This window comes from Anas platyrhynchos, chromosome 18 (genome assembly GCF_047663525.1).
Source record: "Anas platyrhynchos isolate ZD024472 breed Pekin duck chromosome 18, IASCAAS_PekinDuck_T2T, whole genome shotgun sequence".
Classification (NCBI taxonomy): domain Eukaryota; kingdom Metazoa; phylum Chordata; class Aves; order Anseriformes; family Anatidae; genus Anas; species Anas platyrhynchos.
This window is the reverse complement of record NC_092604.1, coordinates 14349505-14369849: the sequence shown is the minus strand read 5'-3', so window position 1 is coordinate 14369849 and position 20345 is coordinate 14349505. Positions and strand designations below refer to the sequence as shown.

The window sequence follows — 20345 nt, the reverse complement described above, 5'->3', positions numbered from 1 at the left end:
ATCCACAATACTTCACCTTTCAGGGAAGCAGAATATATAGTCTGCTAAAACAGAGTTGTAACAACACACTGTCATCTTTGACATGTCCTTGGTTAAAACAGCTCTCTGAGACTAAGATTTGAGATTAGTGAGAGCAATCGCTGTATACATAAAGGAGACTTGGTGCTCTTCTGACTCTTCATGGAGCCATATGCCAGACAGACATACCCAAACTAGATAATACAAGAAAGTGTAACTTCATTCACTCTTAACAAATAAGTTTTACTTTTTTTTCCTAAAAAAAATACGTAACTGTATGCTTAATCTGCAGGAAGTACGAAGTGCTTAAATTTGTAATCCTGTAACTTTGAAAAGAAGTTTGCAAGCAATTCATACAAAATTTACACAAACACACAGCCACTGCCCTTAGTGATAAATAATAACAAAGTGGATACAACCTAAATACCGTCATACCAATTTCCAGTGGAAGTCTTTTTATATAGTCTTCAGTATTCTCATTTCTACTGAAAGAACACAGTGCAGATCAGATTCTGCAGGAAGCTGTGTATTCCAAAGGGGAAAGCACAGTTTACACCATGAACTGAAAGCAAAATATAACTAAGTTCTAGCACATTGACTAAATCAGTCTTTTTGCATACCAAAACTTAATGACTCTGTATGAATTAAAAATAAGAAAAAAATATTTGTGCAAAACAGTGTATATAATTTGCTAAGACTCTGTTAAGCATTCCAGATTGCATTAAGGTGTAGGCCAATGGAGGCATCTCAAAGCAGCAGTCCTTAAAGTGATTTTTGTATATCGTGTATCACAGAATCACAGAATTTCTAGGTTGGAAGAGACCTCAAGATCATTGAGTCCAACCTCTGACCTAACGCTAACAGTCCCCACTAAACCATATCCCTAAGCTCTACATCTAAACGTCTTTTAAAGACTTCCAGGGATGGTGACTCCACCACTTCCCTGGGCAGCCTGTTCCAGTGTCCAACAACCCTTTTGGTAAAGAAGTTCTTCCTAACATCTAACCTAAAACTCCCCTGGCGCAATGTACAGGGAGCTGTCATCTAAAGGTGGGTACATATTACCTAGTTTTTTTTTTTAGTTGATACAAACATGGTCGAAACATATTTTGTAGCCACATATTAATTTACCTGCTTTGAGACACAGCTCTAATAAAACCCACTCATATCAGCTTCTTTCTCTGGCTATCTCAAAATCTCTTGGCTATTGATTTCAAACTTCAGTTAGCAACAGATCACATTTCCCCATTAAAAAAAAATCATTTAAAAGCCAAAGCAAGCTAAGTAGAAATACTCGAATCTTCTGTTAGATCTGAAATAGAATCAATCTAAAATTGCACTCTAAAAAGAATCACAGAATCATAGAATATCCCGAGTTGAAAGGGACCCATAAGGATCATCAAGTCCAACTCCTGGCACCACACAGGTCTACCCAAAAGTTTAGACCACGTGACTAAGTGCACAGTCCAATTGCTTCTTAAATTCCAACAGGCTTGGTGCAGTGACTACTTCCCTGCAGAGCCTGTTCCAGTGTGCGACCACCCTCTCGGTGAAGAACCTCTTCCTGATGTCCAGGCTAAACTTCCCCTGCCTCAGCTTAATACCGATAGGACTGTGGGTCCTATCACTGGTGATTACGGAGAATAGGTCACCTGTCTCTCCACTTCCCCTCACGAGGAAGTTGTAGATCGAGATGAGGTCCTCTCTACTGAGGCAGAATCCATGGAAACAATAGCACATAGCAATTGTAATGCATGAGCCTTTGAGACACCTGTTGTTGACGGAAGGAAGACACAGACGCTCAATATGAGTGATCAGTGAACTTCGATTTATTGGATAGCTCAGCCGTCTTTTATATGATTCAATATAATTAGCTCATACATATTGCAAAAGCTAAGCTCACCATTGGTTAGTGCAACTTTCCCTATCTTATCAGCTAGCTCCTCATTCCCTCAACCGTTATGCCGCCTTAGGCACTTTCCCATCCACACACTGACACAATGCCTTTGTCCCTTGATTGGCTTCCCGCCATCTGCCAGACTCATATGAGCTGCGTTCGATACTTTTTTAGCTCGCGACCTCCAAGTTGCTCAACATTCACATGACCTACTTCACTTAACCATTCCTCCACAGACACCTTTTTGTGAACCTGCAGCTTTTTACAACATTGCAACTTAACATTCAATTCACATATTCTCATGGTTCAGTAACAGCGCTGTCAGCATATACTTTCTGACACTTGCTACAAAAAGACATAGTATTCAATTCCTACGAATGACAGAAAAACATCTTAAAACATTACAGAAGATAAACATTAACTAAAATGTTAGAAGGACAGCTATAAATAGTGTCATAGAGGTCTGACCCAACATCCTTCTAAAACATCTCCCAGAAACACCTTCCCCCAAACTACAGAAGAAATCAAAACAAAACTAAAAAGCTCTAAAAGCCCAAACAATATTGCAGACCCATAAACTTAACCTGATATGAGCCTTGGTTGTACAGACTTTTTTGGGTTCAAATTCAACTAGTAGAAGAAAAAAAGTAGATTACAGAGAGAAAAGTCTATGTGAATTCTGTATGTATTTGCTAGGGACTGGGCAAAGAAGTGTGCTATATGTGTGCAAACTGCCTCTTATATGAGGAATTACCAAGTGATCTGTAGAAGGCAGTTGTATTACTAACTAAATATTAAACAAATATTACTTGTTTCAAATCAAAATCAGTACTTCCACTGAATGATAACTTCATTCTTTCTGAACTAGATATCTCTATTTTTGAAAACACTCCCAGAATTTCCAAAACTGAAGTTCTACCTCAAAAATATTTACTTTTTTCTTCATACTATTACTAATTCACATACATAATTCCTTTTCTAACCTCAGTTTACAAAGAAGGTGGGTGAGGTTAAAAGGCAGAAAAGAATAATGATGAGATAAATATGTGTAAAAGTATGTCACATTTACAGATTCTCTAAAATCTTTTTATAGCAGTGCAATGAGATTTTTTCAGAGAAGAATTAGAATCTCACCATTCCAATCTGGTTACATTTTATGCATGCTTTGTACTGGCACAAATAATAGGATAATTTAGGTCAAAAGCGACCTGCCTCCAGAGCTCATCTAGTCCAATCTTATGCTCAAAGCATCAGTAAATCAAAGCTGAAAACGCTATCAGCCTCACCAAGTCAAGCTTAGGGATGGAGACTGATTAACTTAATCCAGTGCTCCCACACCATTCTAATAGTAATTTTTCTTTTGCTTATATGCAGCTGTAATTTCCCACATGTGACTGGAAACTTGTGACTGCTGCCTCTTGCCCTTTTGCTGTGCTACTCTGAGAAGAATCTGGACTGTTTTCTCTATAATCCTCCCCCCCAACATCATACACACACAAGACAGCAAAATGCATTGTAAAATAATGAATCGTACCCACAGAACAAGAGAACAGTCCCTCATTTTGCTACCAAATAAAAATAGGAGACCTAATAAACAGGAAATGCTATTGCAAGAAGCAAATGCACTATTACACTCTCACGTACAAAGCAGAAATTCACCATATGATTAATGGGTGAAATCTACAGCCATTTACATAAGTCTACAGATTCTTCTAAAGCATTAGAATTACCCGTTTAAAATAAGTAAGAACAGAAATATTACATGTAAAAATGTTATGAACAACAACAATCAGAAAACTAAATTAGCTTCAGAAAAGCTTTTCAAGAAGCAAGAGGTAAGTCAACCTGAGAACTAAATATACCCTAACATTTCTGGCTTTTCAGCTGATCCATTATCACATGTAAGCAACCTATTCTACCAACATTCTCTGACTTAAATAAGAGCACTACTGGTATCTTCTTGGTTGTTTACAGTAGGTTTCCATCCCATCTTTCAAATTCAGCTGAGAACTTCCTCTGGAATTTATGATAAAATTTTGGCTCTGTGGGAGAACTGTGTTGCAATCTGTAATAACAGCACAGCAGTTCACTGCATCTCATAGCCATGTGCAGGACAGTCTTGACACAAAATCTGCCTGTGCAGCTTTGCACGGAGGGTTGGACATGAAGCATTTAATCCTTTTCAAAAACAAACAGCTTTTCAGGAATATCTGCTCACTGTTTATATAAGTGCTGAGTATAAAAGCACTGCAAGTTTATAGCTGTTACTCCTGACCAGAAAAAACATACAAAATATGGCTTTAGTTCCTTCTAAGTTAACAAACAACCCATCAAAAAATAACCTATTAAAGATTTCTGTGTAAGCTTATTACACTCATGTTACAAGTTATTATTGACTGCCCAAGTCTTGGGACTCAAATTCCCTGTACCTGATTTCCAAGAGGTCCCAGAGACTTCCTATTCAGGTGTGGTTTGTTCTTCCACCTCTGTTGAAGCTTGCCTGAAACTCCTAATACCTAAAATTACAGATTCTTTCTTTGAAAGAGCTAATTCTTATTTCCAAAGATTGAGAGGAAGGAATAGTAAATATGTTTTGAAAGCAAGAATTGTTTACAGATTAAATATTTTTCATAAGTCAGTATTCAGAATACTCACTGTAAAAAGACACAGATGCTTGGTTAGAAAACCAAGCATCACAGAAGTCTTTGCCTGCCTTGCTGCTATTTTTTGGCCCTATAATTTAGCTAAAAAGATAAACAGCATAGTCTCCTAGTCTCAGATGTCATTAACAAAACTCTCACTGACCTCAGTGATGCTGGAAGGGAAACCCTATAAGAATGCAGTGAGAAAATGCTGTACAAAATGTACTGAGCCTGCTGTTAACGTGGCATTCAAATAGACTGAACAGAAACCACTGCATGTGCTTCATTCACGGATAACTGCAGCTATTACAACAGGGTTTCAAAAACATTATTTCAGCCTGTTTTTTCTTTAAAGGATTGCTTAAACATTTAGGGTCAGCTAAAAGGCAGAATTTAACCTAAGCTATTCCTAAACTATTTTACGAGCTGCATAGCAAAGCTAGTGTTTCTTTGCTGCATAACAATGAAAGAAACACTCCTTTAGAGTAGGAAAATAACTTATGCAGCATAAAAATCTGCCTTATTTCTGTATCAGATTATGGAAAATCTTTTTTAAGCATGTATATAATTAATGACTTATTTTCCCCATGTTTTCTTGCCCTGCCTTGAAAAGAACACTCTTACAGTTTCAGAAAAATAGTTAACTGGCTCAGTTACACTCTTACAGCCTCAGCACATTAAATTTTCTCAATAAATTCCAGCTATTAAAACAACAGAAAATGTGACTATGCTAGTCAAGCAGAATTTTCTCAAAGGGAATGAAGGCCATTATAACGATTTGCATGGAGCATGTCTAAGCAACACACTTCACCCTGAGAGAAATTTAATATGCTTGCATTAATTGGTGATAAAAGTCGGATCTTTGGAAGTGTTTTAAGTCTATTCAGTGAAAACAAATTATTTTAATGTCATCTCCTAGTAGTAAGTAAGCCTCGGATGCAAAAAAGTATGGAAGACTGTTAAGATCCTATTTGCCCAGGGCCTCTATGTTGTGCCATGGCTTATGGCAGCTTGGTTCATGTCTACTTTAGTTGTTTTGAGCAAGTCTGTTGCTATTCTCATTCATATCAGGGGTACAAACACCTTCTAGATCTCTACCATCACTAATAAGCATTTCTTGAGGACAAACAGTATTTTTGCAAGACAATATATAGATGAGGACTGATGAGATACAAGAGCAACAGAAAGAACTGGGGGGGGGGAGGGTGGGGGGCGGGTCAGCAAAGGTCCTTTATGTTGCAAAGAAAAGTGTCAGGAAAATGGGCTTTCTGTGGGTAGTGAGGTGCAGGATGTCAGAAATTAAACTGATGGATGCCAATAATAAATTAAACTGAATATAGTATGCTAGAATGTAATATTCACATTATTTTTTAAAATATACATTAAGCTACACCTGTTCAATGGTGTCCCTCTCCCCCCTTTTAAAATAAAAAGGACTAGTTTTTTATTTTTATTTTTGAAGCATTGCCAGCCTTCATCTGTGCAATGGCAATGTGAACTGTTCTATATATATATGATGTGATGACTGGAATAGATGAATTGATGAGAATCAATTTACTTTGCTCAGAGGAAACACAAATTTCCACTCAGCAAAAGACTTCAAGACTTGCCTCTCAAAGGAAAGGCTCAGATGTGCCATATGCCAAAGAAAACACACAGCACTAGCTTTCCAAACCTTGGCTTATATTTGTGCTACTGTGCACAGAAAAAGCTCTCTAAGATGTGAAGCCATCAGGATATTTTCCAGAGGGTGAGCTCATGGGCAGCTGCTTCCACAGGCAAAACATTTTCCAGTGATGCTGTCTTTTCTCCATTGTCACTAAAACCAATTTCGCAGCTGGTTATTGTATGTGGACAATACAGTATTCATTAGTTTATGATATCATGGAAATAACAACTCTGGTTAAGAAAAGCATGGCCCAGTAATCCATTATTACATTACTCATTGGAAATTACAGTGTGTAAAGGGGAGTGATTTTTTTTTTTTTTTTAAATTGACAAAAAGAGCTGTAGTACCTAGCTCTTAATTTTTACTGTAGAACTAAAAAGAAGCAGTAAGATTACCAACAGGGAAGCTGAAGTACAACTGAAAAGTCAATTTGAAATGTAGTAGTCAGTGCCAGCCAGATCATGCATTTTGAGTCCTTTATCCACTAGACTACAACTTTCCAAGTTTTATTAAAGAAGTATTTAAGGGAACTACAGTATTCAGCAGGATACAGAACCCATGCCTATATATTCATGTTTTTTGTTTTTGTTTTTGATTCACCCGTAAGCTTCTCCTATTATTTTTTTTACTCATGGCTTCCAAGAAAGAGAAAATGAAAATAACACTGAGGTGAACAATAGCATGGATACTTTGGAGATGCATCGAAGTCCAAAGGATACTAACAACATGCTCTTAAGAAACACAATCCAAAACCTCCTGAAATCAGTGGTTATTCAGCTTCACCCAATTCTGAAGCTCAGAACAGGAATGTAAGCTTTAAAACTTGCATGAACATTAAGTTTTAAACGCTGTATGATTTATTCCTCACTGAGTGATGTAACATGCTATGAATGACAGAATACTTTCAATCAAATCACATGGACAAAGTTATACCAATGAGAAAGCTGGTGTGGTATTATTTCAAATCCTTATAGCAGAAACAAATGGCAATCTGTTTTTTCAGGTATGTGTCTTATCCCAAATAATCCCAAAAATCTGAGTTCAAATTTTATGTTTTGCCACAGATTTCTCTGACCTGAGTAAGTTACTGTCGTCCTCTATTTTCCATGAGTTCAGCAGGAAACACATTTTCTTCTGTCAGAAAGACCCATGAAAATAAATATTATGACCATGGTACATTAACACTTCACAAAAGTGGGGTTTAAATTCCTTAAAGTAAACATGTAAGGATGTGCAGTCCACAGAAGTAGTAGCATTTATTCAAAACTGTTTTGTGGATTTCTGAAAATTTGCAGGCACAGAGTGTGATCCAAAATTCACAGTACCTAAAATTGTACAAATGCACACTATTGCAAAACTGGAAGTAAAAAAAAATAAAAAAATTAGTGCAGATAAAAAAAAAGATTGGTAACTTGTATCATTCTCAGTTATAAAGCTGTCCCGTGAAATAGCAAGGCTAGTAAATCCAAAATAAAGTGTATAATGAACACCACACTGTATGCTTTACCTATACTTCAGTGTATAGTGCCTGGCTAAGGGTCTGTGCAATTCTGCAAATGCAAATAAGTTATGAAACAGTTGCAGTTCAGCATTTTTGTTAGTCATACATTCACTGCTTTGCATCAAAGAACAACTAGCTGATGAAGTATTTCAGATTAGCCTGGAGACTTCAATTTGTTGTATCTACTTAGCATTTTGATCAAATGCTATAATAATCTGCAGCATTTTAAATTATACCATTACTGTGACAACTACAAACACATGCTATAAAAGGAGAACAAAAGCTAAATGTTTTAACGGACAAATGTAGCTCTCTACATATCATCACATACACTTTCTAAAGATATCCACAATCCAGAACCCCCTGAATGCACATATGCTGTGGTTTGACATGTACATCTAGGTATAGTGTTAGTTGTAGTATAGGAAGCAATGTCTACAAGACACACAGTTAACTAGCACACATAACAGGAAACCCATGGAATGCCATTATTTTACTTTTCTCTCCACAAAAGTTGCATAACAACACTGATTTGATAGGAAAACCAGACGAGACAAAAATGTTTTTCCAATATCTAGTCAGCCATATTTAAGCAAGCCTTTTCCCACACACAGTAGTGAGCTTTTACTATACTAAACAAAGCAGAGGACAGACAGAAAGCTACTTATCAATTAACTAACTGGTAGAAAGCTGAAATCACTACAGTCAGCAGTCTGTAAAAGCAAAAGACATCATTCTTAGGAGATTTGCTCATAGTCAGAGAAAATACTACAGTTTTGTGGTTTCGTTGGTTTCACAAAATTTGGACCTTTTCCACGGACTAAGGGCTGGAATATTTTTTCCACCGAACCAAAGGTATATGCTGGTTAGCCTTGGTAGGACTTAGAATACTTTAAGAACAACTAAATGTGAATCTTTGCCAAGGCAAGAACATGTGATTGTAATAGATATTGCCAGTCCAGTGGCCAAACGAATGGGATCACTTCTATCTGATGACAGCTAGCCAGAACATAGCATCAGTACTACTCACATATTGGTATATTATTGAAGATTATGAGACCAAGTCAAAAGGACAAAATATTTTTTCAATAAAATGATTTCTATTATTTTTAATTACATAGTTCCAAATTTCAAAATGTTCCCAAGAAACACTGACTTTGATATTTATATATAACTACTCCTTACAATGTATCACATGCTTTTACTACAATTCACTCACCCTGCCCAGATTTTCCATTTTAGATCTCATGTTAGAAAAATTTCTACTATGTTAAAACTAACCCCAAGTAGGTTCAGATTCACATACAGCAACACTGCACACTTGGCTCATCTATGACATATAGCATCACCTTTGACCCCTAATACATTTGCTTTGTTACTTAAGCTTTTCATTTTTCATACACTGATGAAAATCTCATCTCTCCTTGTCACTGTATACATTCTTTACACGTGTCTCTGCTGTATTTACACTTCCATACTATGCAGACAGCGAAGACTTTTTTCAACAAATCACTTTCAACTTCTCCAAACAATATTTTTAAGATGGCTCATCTTAACTTTTGGTGTCTTCATCAAAAGCCTGTTTGTTGCAACTATGCAGAAAACAGCTGACTTTTTCTATGTGTCTAAGAAATAGTTAGCAGAAACTTAAAGTCCTTAATTAAAACAAAAGCAATCTCTTCCTAATTTAAGTTCATTTTAGATTTCTGCTTAGAAAATATATTTCACTATTCCATTTTTTTTTTTTTTACCATCTTTAGTACTCCCCTGTCATTCTCTGCAACTACAGTGAGACAGTTCAGGTAATTATGCATGCCTAACCTTCTGGTGATTATGCATCTCTGGGCTGCTATCATAAACTTTGCCCTGCTACATTATGTTCCATGGAGTCTCACACTGTATTCACAAAATAATTTTAGCTACATTAAAAGACACTCAACAGAAGGTCCCTATCTCTTCTCCTGTATAGACTTATTACATCACACGTAAATAGCAATTTTCTTTAAGTGACAAATACTTCAATTATTAAATAGAATACAGCATGCATTATAACACTCATGGGAGCAACGAATGAAAATTAGTATCCTATAACAAAACTATGAATTAATATCTTCAGAACTTCTGAAGTCATTAAAGTGTGAGTTAACTGGGAATTTCAACAGCTCCCAGTTAAGTTCCCAAAGCTTCCTTGTTCTGTTTATCCAGTACTATATTAAACAGCACTGTGCCAAGGGCCAAGAGAAAATTACCCAATCCTGTAATTTGTCTTCTCATCCCTTTAATGAATAATGTACCTACAACCATGAGTTGTAGGATTTATGGTTAAAAACAATTAAAGATTGAATTGGCTTGTTTCAATCTAAGAAAAGGTTAATTTTTTTTTTTAAGATAGTGTACCCTATGTAAGTCTCTTCCAGAGACAGTAATATCATCTCTGAAATATACCCATGCTTTCAACAGAAGTTACAGAAAGAATCTAATGAAGCAGTCAAAAGTTATCAAAAAGTAATCACTACATTTGTCTTAGCTTTTTTCCCCCCATTTCCTCATCACACAGCCCTATTTAACTCGTGGAGAATTATATTCAAATAATGCGACAAATCAGGAACAATCCACAAGATATGCTACTCTAACACAGTAAAAATGCAGATACTTATTGCTGTGGCAACAACACAGCTTTGTTCAATGTCAAAAAGGGTAGAGAACTCCACACCATAGATTTCAATCCATGCTTCATCTTTCAGAAGCAATTTTCATTAATATTAAAGAAATATATGTGTTTATGAGTCTGGAGATCACATCAGAGAAGTTGGTGGTAATCATCTTAATATCAAACACACAAAAATCAAACAGTCCATTTCTGTCATAAGTGCAACAGAAAAAAAAAATACAATACTTGATCAACTTAAAATATTACATGAGTATTTAAACTTTTTTTACTGATTTCTACCACCTACTTCAATTGCATTCACACAGTAAAAACACATTACTTGTGTCCACTCACTAACACAATTTTGAATCAACAAACAAAACTGCTTAAATTAAATTTGGCAGTTTCTTCAATCTTCAGTGGCCCTGGAAAGAGTCCACATATTAAATCCCACAGATACAAGAAAATGCCTTGAGAAGTCACTAGAAACTTCTAATGTAGATTTTGGAAATAGAAAGCATACTATCATATTTAAATCAGTTAGAGAAACTGTATTAATCACTGATGAATTATGTTTAAAATTACCTGCCTCATTAAAAACTACTGACCACAAGCATTCCAAGAAATTGTCAGATTCTTTTTCTCATTTGTAAAGCAGATTTAAAGAGCTTGTTAGTACACGGCCAAAGTATTGAATGTTACAAGGGTAATTTAAGAATAAACATCTGTGAAACACAGTCATCTGTGACAAAGAAATAAATAAATACATAAATCATTCTGACACTTTGTCCTTGTAGATTCTCTCTGTGTTATTGTGACTTATTACCTAAATTTAGGACCTTAAAGAAGCATTTCAAATACTTTAGGTTATTATTAAACCTCTTCTCCGAGCCACTCTAGCTTCAGTATAGCTACTAAGTAGAATTCAACAAGCAAAACCACAGGTTTTTAAAAAAAATTCACTGCCTCCAGTAGAGTTCATAGAAACTTTAGCTAAAAATTAACACACAGAAAAACTACCAAAACATCTAAAAACATCGCACAGATATTAGCTTAAATTATATATATATAAAAAAAGATATTAACTTAAATGATATAAAAAAAAAAAACAACATGAGATAAAGGATCAAAATGTACTGTAAGTATTTGTTATAATTCCCGTGTCACTGCAAAAGTACGCAAGCAAAATTACCAAATAAACTTTTGGATGATACTGACATTCTCTTGGATAAAGAAGTACAGAACAGGCCTGAGCACACCCAGAACTCCAGAAAAACCTTAATACCAATATTTACAAGCCCACTAATGCAACATTCATTCTGAAGACTGGGGAACATCTTTATGACTGTGCTAGAAAACGAAGAAGTGTTAAATAGCTGTAGATTATTTTTCTACACATCTTCAAGAAACGTGTAGATTTAGAACTCTGTAGCATGATTTAGTGGTGGACTTTAGTACTAGGTTAAAGTTTGCACTAGATAATCTTAGAAGTCTTCTCTAACCTGAAGGATTCTATTCTATGATTATGACTCTGGGCCTTTTTACACCTGGAAAGCATAGAAAAACTATTTTGGAATATTAACTCTGAAATAGGTACAGATATAGGTACAGATATAGGTACTCTGTTACAGGCCCAGAATTCCTCAAAAATGATGACATCTAAAATACTTAAATAAGTTTTCAGTGGAGACACCATTCATAAGGATAAAACTTAGGGATTGTTCCAGCAAATGCACTTTACAGGTTCAAAAACAGTGTTGATATAATGCATATACATAGCATTAACTCTAATATACAATTCTAACTCAAAACCAAAACAATGAAAACCAAGAATAAAAATAATTCAATAGCTTTAGTGAACATTCTGAAAATTATTTTACTTCATGAAAAATAATGTTGTTATACACTCTTAGGAAAACAAGGAAGTTTAAATAGTTGTCACCTTTGTTACCTCTGTCGGAACACAAGCTAAAATCACTTTATAACCATATTTTAAAAAGACAATACTTCCACAAAATATTGAAAGATTTGATCCTTCTCTCAGAGATGCACTGTGAGAGGACAAGAAGCAACTGAGATAAATTGCAACAGTGGAAATCCCAGCTGGGGCAGCGTGTGTGTGTGAGAAAAATTAATCACTGTTAGAGGGGTCAAGCACTACAACACTGCACAGAAATGTTGTGAACTTCCATTTCTGGATATTTTCAAAACAGCTGGACAAGGTCCTCAGTATCCTAACCTAATTTTAAGGAAGCCCAACATTGAGTAGGAGGTTGAACCAGATACCCTCCAGATGGTCCTTTTTCTATGTGCATTTTTCCCCATTCTGTAATAACTTGGTGATGTGGCTATGGAACTGCCCTGCCAATGGTACCTATATGCATGATGACAGAAACCTAGCTAGAGAACAGCAGTTGTGACAGATATTGCAGCAGACTATGCCCTTTCTAAGATAAAATATCTGTGCTTATTATTTTAAATTCATTAACAGATTTTGAGATCACCGATCATCAAGCATTGCACACATATGCTCACAGTCATGAGTCCAGTTGGAGACCAGTAACGAGAAGCCCAGGGGTCAGTCATATTTAAAATGTCCAGTCATATTTAAAATGTTCATTAATGATCTGGATGACAGGGCATAGTGAACCCTCAGTAAATTTGCAGATCACATGAATCTGGGGGAAGTGTCTGACTCACCAAAGGGCCACACAGTCATCCAGAGGGACCTCAACAGGATGGAGAAATGGCCTGACAAGATCTCATAAAGTTCAACAAGAAGCTAAGTTGGCAATGTGCCTTTGCTGCTAAGAAGGTTAATGGTATTCTCAGCTACATTGAACAAAGTATCACCATCACATCAAGAGAGGTAGGTGATCCTTCTCCTCTGTTCAGCACTGGTGGGGCCATACCTGGAGTACAGTGGGCAGTTCTGGGTGCCCCAGTACAACAGAGACATGGACATACTGCACGGAGTCCAGCAAAGGGCCACAAAACTGATAAAGCGACTGGAGAATCTCCACTATGAGGAAAGGCAAGGAGAGTTGGGACTGTTCAGCCTGGAGAAGAGGAGGCTCAGGAGGGATCTTAACAATGCCCATAAATACCTGAAGGGAAGGTGCAAAAGAGGAATAGAGACAGGCTCTTTCCAGAGGTACCCAGAGCCAGGACAAGAGGCGATGGGTACAAACTGGAACACAGGAGGGTCTGTCCGAACATCAGAAAGCACTGCTTTAATGTGTGGGTGATGGAGTACTAGAACAGGTTGCCCAGAGAGGTTGTGGAGCATCCTTCCTTGGACATCTTTAAAAGCTGTCTGGATGTGGTCTGGGGCAACCTGTTCTAGGTCATCCTGCCTGAACAGGGGATTTAGACAGATGACTTCCAGAAATATCTTCCAACTTTAACGATTCCACCATACTGTGATATAACATACCTTTGCAGAAAAGGATGCAGCTGCTCTTCCAATAATTGTTGTTATTTACTTGACAACTCATAACATAGTTGGGGATGGTAGTGGTATCTGTATATATCTTTCTGAATCACACTCTACAGAACAATGGCACGTAGATTACTATGATACCCTGTCATCACAATGTGGCTGAGGTGACCATAGCAGCATTGTGAAGACATGGGCTACGACATACAGGTAACGGTTCCATCTCAGTATTCCCCCATACTGCACATTTTAGTACAAGATACAGGGAAAACTTTAGGTGCAAATACAAATTTCAGTTTAAAAAATACATTGATATGACTAGAAGGAATGCTTTGTTTTGGCTGCAGAGAAAACTATCACTCACAAAACATAAAATGAAATGATGGGTTATTTGTTTTCTTAGATGTTAATAGCCAGGTTAAACTGTTTCCAGAAAATTTGTGTGCGCACAACTGGAAATGTGTAGATTCCACAATTTACCCAGGCATGTCGATGCATTATTTGGTTTAGGCAACTCCAGATAATTTCAGAAGTATTCTAAGTATAAAAAGCAGAGCTGGCTATGGATAAAACACACTTAAAGTGCTGCTCATTCTATCCCTATTTTAGAAACTTTGAAGTTTGTGTTAATGAAATACACAAGAAGGCATGTATAGTGGTTTTACTCAGCTGGACATCTGAGCTCCACTACAACCGCTCTCTCACTTCCCCTTCTCAAAGGAAAAGGGGAAGAGAATATAATTAAAAGGGCTCAACACTTGAGATAAGGACAGGGAAATAACAAAACAATTACCCTCATGGGCAAAACAGACTCAGCATAGGGAGATTAATGTAATTTATTACCTATTACTAACAAGCTTGAGCAGTGAGGGAAAAACAAAACAAAACAAACAACAACAAAAAAACGAACAAAACTAAAAACACCTTCCCCCTATCCACCCTCTTCCACCTCCTCCCCTCCAAGTGGTGCAGGGGAACAGGGGTTGCAGTCAGTCTATCTTTCAACTCTACACCTCCTTCACAGTCACTTTCTTCCCCTGTTCCAGCATGGGGTCCCTCCCATGGGATACAGTCTTTCCTGAGCTGATCCTATGTGGGCTTCCCACAGGGAGCAGCTCTTCAAGAACTGTTCCAATATGGGTTCTTACTACAGGGTCCAACTGTAAGGAGCAAACTGAAACAAGACCAGCAGCTTCTGGATTCTTTTCACAGAGACCACCCCTGCAGCCCCCTGCTACCAAAACCTTGCCATGTAAACCCAATACATCATGAAGTCAGGCTAAATAAACTTTCCTTAGTATGTCTTTTTTCTGTCCTTTGTCCTGTGTACATGCACACCATGAATAATCTCTTTGCTCCTGCTCTCTGACCAGGTGAGTGATAACACTGTACATATTTTTCCTCTTTTTAGGTGTTTCTGGTATCTACTTAGAAGATGTTCTGGAAGGAACAAAAACACCTAATAAGTTAATGTCTGCTCTGATTGATTTTCCCTTATTCTGTACACACATTTTGTTAAGAGTAAAGATTTGTCAGGAAGAACAGCTGTAACCCTCTTCGGTGATTTAATCAATCCAATGCAAAACAGTACTAAGAATCTTATAAGCAAGACAGAGAGATGAGTGGAAATCTTAAAGAGAGAAAATGGAATAAACTCTAGGTGTTCCTCATAAATACAACATAAAGTTACAGATATAATTTATTTTATAGTCATAACCATTATATATAGAACAGAAAGAAAACAAGAGGATTCTAACCAATAATCTACTCATTTTGATATGAAGTGTTGCTATTTGCTCATTTGATGAAGAATAGAGTATTTCACTAGCAGATCCTAAAAGCGTCATCTTTGCTAAACACAAGAATTAACTTAATAATAACTTAAGAGTTAATAACTAAATCAGTAATAGCTCTTAGGATTTAAGACAATTTCTTCTTTCTATTGTTCTTCTGAATTTGGAATTTAACTGTGCTACAGAAAAGAATGACACATGGCAGCATTTCTTTTAGTTAAAAATAGCTAGATAGGTTTCAATATATTATCTAGAAATAATATTATCTAGAAAGTAGAGAATTCTTCATCAACTTCGGTACTTGCTAGCATTTTTCAACTTATTACTGAAAAAAGTATATCTGTAAAATGTACATTTAGGCAAAACTGCAGGTATGGTGTGGGAAATCATTTTAGCATATGCATGCAAAACAGATACACAGTACAAGAAAAAAAATCTCTTAACAGTTAAATTAATTTTATTTTTGATATGCACATCAAAAATGAATTAAACCTTTTTCACAAAAATTATGGAAACAGCACTAAAATGAATCTAAGTTGGAAAGGAAATAGTAGTCTACCTTGTCTGCCCTAGAAATCTACATTAGTCAGTCAAAATGCAGCCTCACAAAAAAACTTCCCCCTCAATTTTCTGTATCAAAGAATAAGAAATCTTGTAATAAACTGCATTAGTATTGTTACAGAAAAGCAGTGATCAGTATCAATAAAAAACAACATTTAACAGACTTGCATAAAGGAAAAAGAGATTAATACATTTTTCCTAGACAGCTATCTTGAGCTACTCACTTAGGTGGTTCATCAAATGAACTTTTTTCTAGTCTTACCATAGTCACACATAATGCATCTAGACCTTACTTAGTTCCTTAGTTAGAATTCTCTCATAAATGACAGCTATAGGAAATGAGGAAATATTCATAAAGCCATCTGATAGTTAAGCCTCTAGGCCACATTTATTTCACACAGCCATTAGCATGAAAAGATCTGTTTGCCTTAGTAAAATTCTGTTAAGAAAAGATTTAAACACAAGAATCTTTCCTGGACATATAACAGCTTGCTTCCCTTCTACCAAGCATTTTTGCACCTGTAACAACCTGCCTGCATTTGTACATTCTGAACTGCACATTTACAATTCCTTTGAGATTTTCAAAAGTATCAATGATCCTTGTGGGCCCCTCCTAACTCTGATATTCTATAATTCTATGATTTTGTGCTAGATGCTATACTGCATCATCATGATACGTAAAAAAGATTACAATAAACAAACTGAAGCAAAAAGAAATACAAGGCAGATGACTGAAGAGTCACTGAAGTTATAAAACAGAAAAAAATCGACCTTTTTTAACTGGACTTGACTGACAAAGGTGGTAAACTGGAAGTTGAAAACATTCCAGTTCCTGGATGAGTTTAGAAAGAATCAGTCCTTCCTCTGTTCCAAGAGTGTGCCAATGGTCTGTTCCTTGTTATAGCTCTACCCACAAATGTGATTGTATAATGTTTACGTTTTTCTTTCTCAGTCATGTCTATTTTGTGTCCTCTGAGTCATAAGAACAGGATTAAGAACATATGCAAAACACAACATAAGCGCAAGCATCTCAAGTTGTTCAAGGTAACGCTGCAATTGTTATTTAATGGTAGTTAATATTTAGGAGAAAGAATAAGCTTGGAGCTATTTTCCCCACCAAATAACAACTTAGTTAAAAAAAAAAAAAAAAAAAAAAAGTCTGGTTTTGGTCTTCCAAAGCTGTGGATTGAATGCAATTCACTGAATAGTTTGGGATGATTTCTTTTTGGCCTGAGCTTAATTTGCTAATCAGAAGAGTAAGTCATTTGGTTCTTTTATCAAAAAGCTCAACACTGAAACATTTGCTTCAGACTGAGTACTCTGAATACTTAAACCACTAACCTGCAGTTCATTTTTCATGTTTAACATTGTTCTATATTGTTTAGAGGTTTTTTTGTTTGTTTGTTTTTCAGAAAAAAAGGAAGAGGCTTTTTATGGAAGAATATACATCACTAACAAAATTGCCAATGCTTTTAATTGCCATGGTATTACTTCTGTGAGTGTTACAAATATAGACTAGCCTTTTCAAACTTCATTAACTTTCCCACAACAGTGGTTTCTGAGATCTACTATGGAAGCATTTATTTGTATAGAGACCTTTACTGCAGAGATTTTAAACAAATGGGCTGCATCAATCCTTTTAGGAATACAAAGAAAATAACAGTGACTCAATATGACAAGCATTTTCTACTAAAGCCTGGCAGAGACAGATGGAAATATTAGAGCTCTTGCAGTAAGTGATACAACATTGCAATGTAGTTAAAAATACACAGGTTTTAAAGGAAATTAAAATAACATGATGTCAATGAGTTTTTCAGTTTGACAGCTGATTTAAAGTGCTTCAGAGAAAACTGAAAATTCCTGAAAGACATTCACTCTTTCTGACGTACCAGATTCTCAACTAAGCAGTATAACATCATGTTGCATCTCATGCAAACAAAAATTGTTGCTGACCTTTATAAAGTTTTGCCATTCTCTACTCAAGCACACTGATAACCTCAGAAAAAAATCTTTCAGAAGCAGGGCTGCTAATCCAAAAGGCCACTCAAAAGTGTCTGTAAATATTTGAGACTTCTCAGAAAGTCAGTATTACCTGAAACACTAAAAAACACAAAAAACAAACAAAAAACCCCACCACCTCAATGAGCTCACTTTCTGCATTTAAAGAAATATTATCATTACTTCGTACTTAGCAACCCCAAAACTAAAAGAAGGACATAAGGCCATAGTGCTTCCTGAATAACCTCATCCTACTGGATCACTGAAGTTAAACATTCCACATTTGTTACTGTAGCAACACAGCCTAATACAGAAAACCAGACAAATAAGCACACTAGAAATCAAGCAACTTTCAAATAAGTATGTGAAACAAAATGTTACCAGTAGTTCAGGTGGAGTTTTGTTCAAGAATTTATGTCCAAAATAGCCTCTGACTGGTGTGAATAATTCCTGTACCCTCTGAAACAGTCTAAAAATGCTGAAACTGGCAGAAATTCCCAACAAAGCTTTCCTTCAGAGCACAATCAGATTTTCTCAAGAGTACTACAAAATTTTCTCATTTCTCCCTCTCCCCCATCCATTTCCTTATGTTCTTCCCATGAATCATGAAAAACATAGTATAAAAAATTAATATTGTAATAGTGATTCTTTTCAACATTTTAAAACACGTTACCCCATGTCAGAGAATGCTAAGGAAAAAGAGCATAGGAAAAGGCAATGGTACAGTAGCTGTTTTTGAGATTCAGGTTCCTCTCACCAGTTAAGCTGTGGTTTAGGGACTTCCTGAGACAGATCTTGTATAAACATTTATGTGTTTAAGTCTGGCTGGCATTTCTTCTCTGAATCTGTCTGTTCACCTTTTCCTTCTATTCGTCCCTGTGTGCTTTTTTTCTCTCTTCATTTTTTGGTTTTGAAAGATCGTGTGGCAAATGAATTCAGCAATTCAACTGCACACTGTTTGAAAAAGTAGTTAATTTGACTGATTTTCCAAAGTTTGCCTTAAGATTGCAACATTCTTATCTATTTTGCTTACCCTGAGCTAGTAATTGCTGACCTAAGGTTAATTTCCTATGACCAGCTGCTTCATAGTATTTTCTCAAGTTCTCAAAGCCAAGTCTAACATTAGACCACTCCTTGCCGAATTACTCTGATAATGAAGAAAAAATTCAGATTTCACAACCAGAAATAACTGGGACCTGCCAGTATTAGCAGAATGTACTATTCTGCGATCTTGGATTTGATTGGAAATTATCTTTGAGATTCTCAGTAGGAAAAGCACATGGAACAACTATGAAGTGTGTTGAAAATTATTTCATGAAGCCCAAAGCCTTCGACAAAAGCAACAAACTCTAATTCATAATTATTACAAAACCAAGGAAAGGGCATTCCTCTGGTATGCTTCCCAAAGGGCAAGCACCAAGTGCTATACCAAATAATTCAGATATTCTATAAACTTCACAGAGCAAAGAAGTTCATTTTAAACTACCTTTTAGACTTTAAACTACCTTTTTACCAACCTTTAAAACTACCTTTTTACCAACTGCTTAACAATTAGACAGTTTACTTTAATTGTGTCAGTAACCTTTAGAAACCTATAATGTGGTCCAGTAATTTATTTGCTCATAGTTTTTCCAGCACTTTTAAGGATCTGTGGGCTTTGAAGAAACTGAGGAAAACAATATGAGAACACTGAAATTAGTCAAAGGACAAATAAGCAGATTAAAATGTATTACACTAGAAATTCCAGATGCTTTTACACTTTTCCCCCTTTCTTGTAATTGTTTCTTGTACCCTTTGCTCTGTGAAGTTTCACTTTTAATTTTGCTAATTTATTTGCAAGATTCCTAGCAAGTTTTAAGTACGTTGTAAAGATGAATTTTACATTAATTCTAAAAATTCTTTTTAAAAACAGAGGTAATACCTAACGACCAGAAATATTCTGCACATAGAAAGTTCTGTGACAGCAAATTTTTAGAGAGATTCAGGGGAATAACACTTTATAGCAATCAAATGAGAAACATGCTTTAGACTACTAGAAGTATCAGGCAAGCATTAAACAATGCACTGGGGTTCATCCAAATTATGGATTCTCAATCTGCATTAGATTATTATAAGAGTTAGTTTGAATTCAGACAATTTTGCATTCCTTTTTGTTTGAGAACATGCTGCTTCCTGAT

The 20345-nt window shown here is 36.0% G+C and overlaps 1 protein-coding gene across 24 annotated transcripts in view; it reads right to left on the bottom strand.

The window, feature by feature from the left end:
* RALGPS1 (Ral GEF with PH domain and SH3 binding motif 1) overlaps positions 1-20345 on the bottom strand; it is a 146308-nt gene that overhangs the window by 53577 nt on the left and 72386 nt on the right. The window contains exon 1 of one of the 24 annotated variants that reach the window (XM_072025507.1): positions 13814-13889. The exons of the other annotated variants lie outside the window; for them this stretch is intronic. Within the exon in view, the coding sequence (XP_071881608.1) occupies positions 13814-13874 (61 nt within the window). The 5' untranslated portion in view covers positions 13875-13889. Of the gene's footprint in view, positions 1-13813; positions 13890-20345 lie in introns of those variants that run through there. 24 annotated transcript variants of the gene reach the window in all.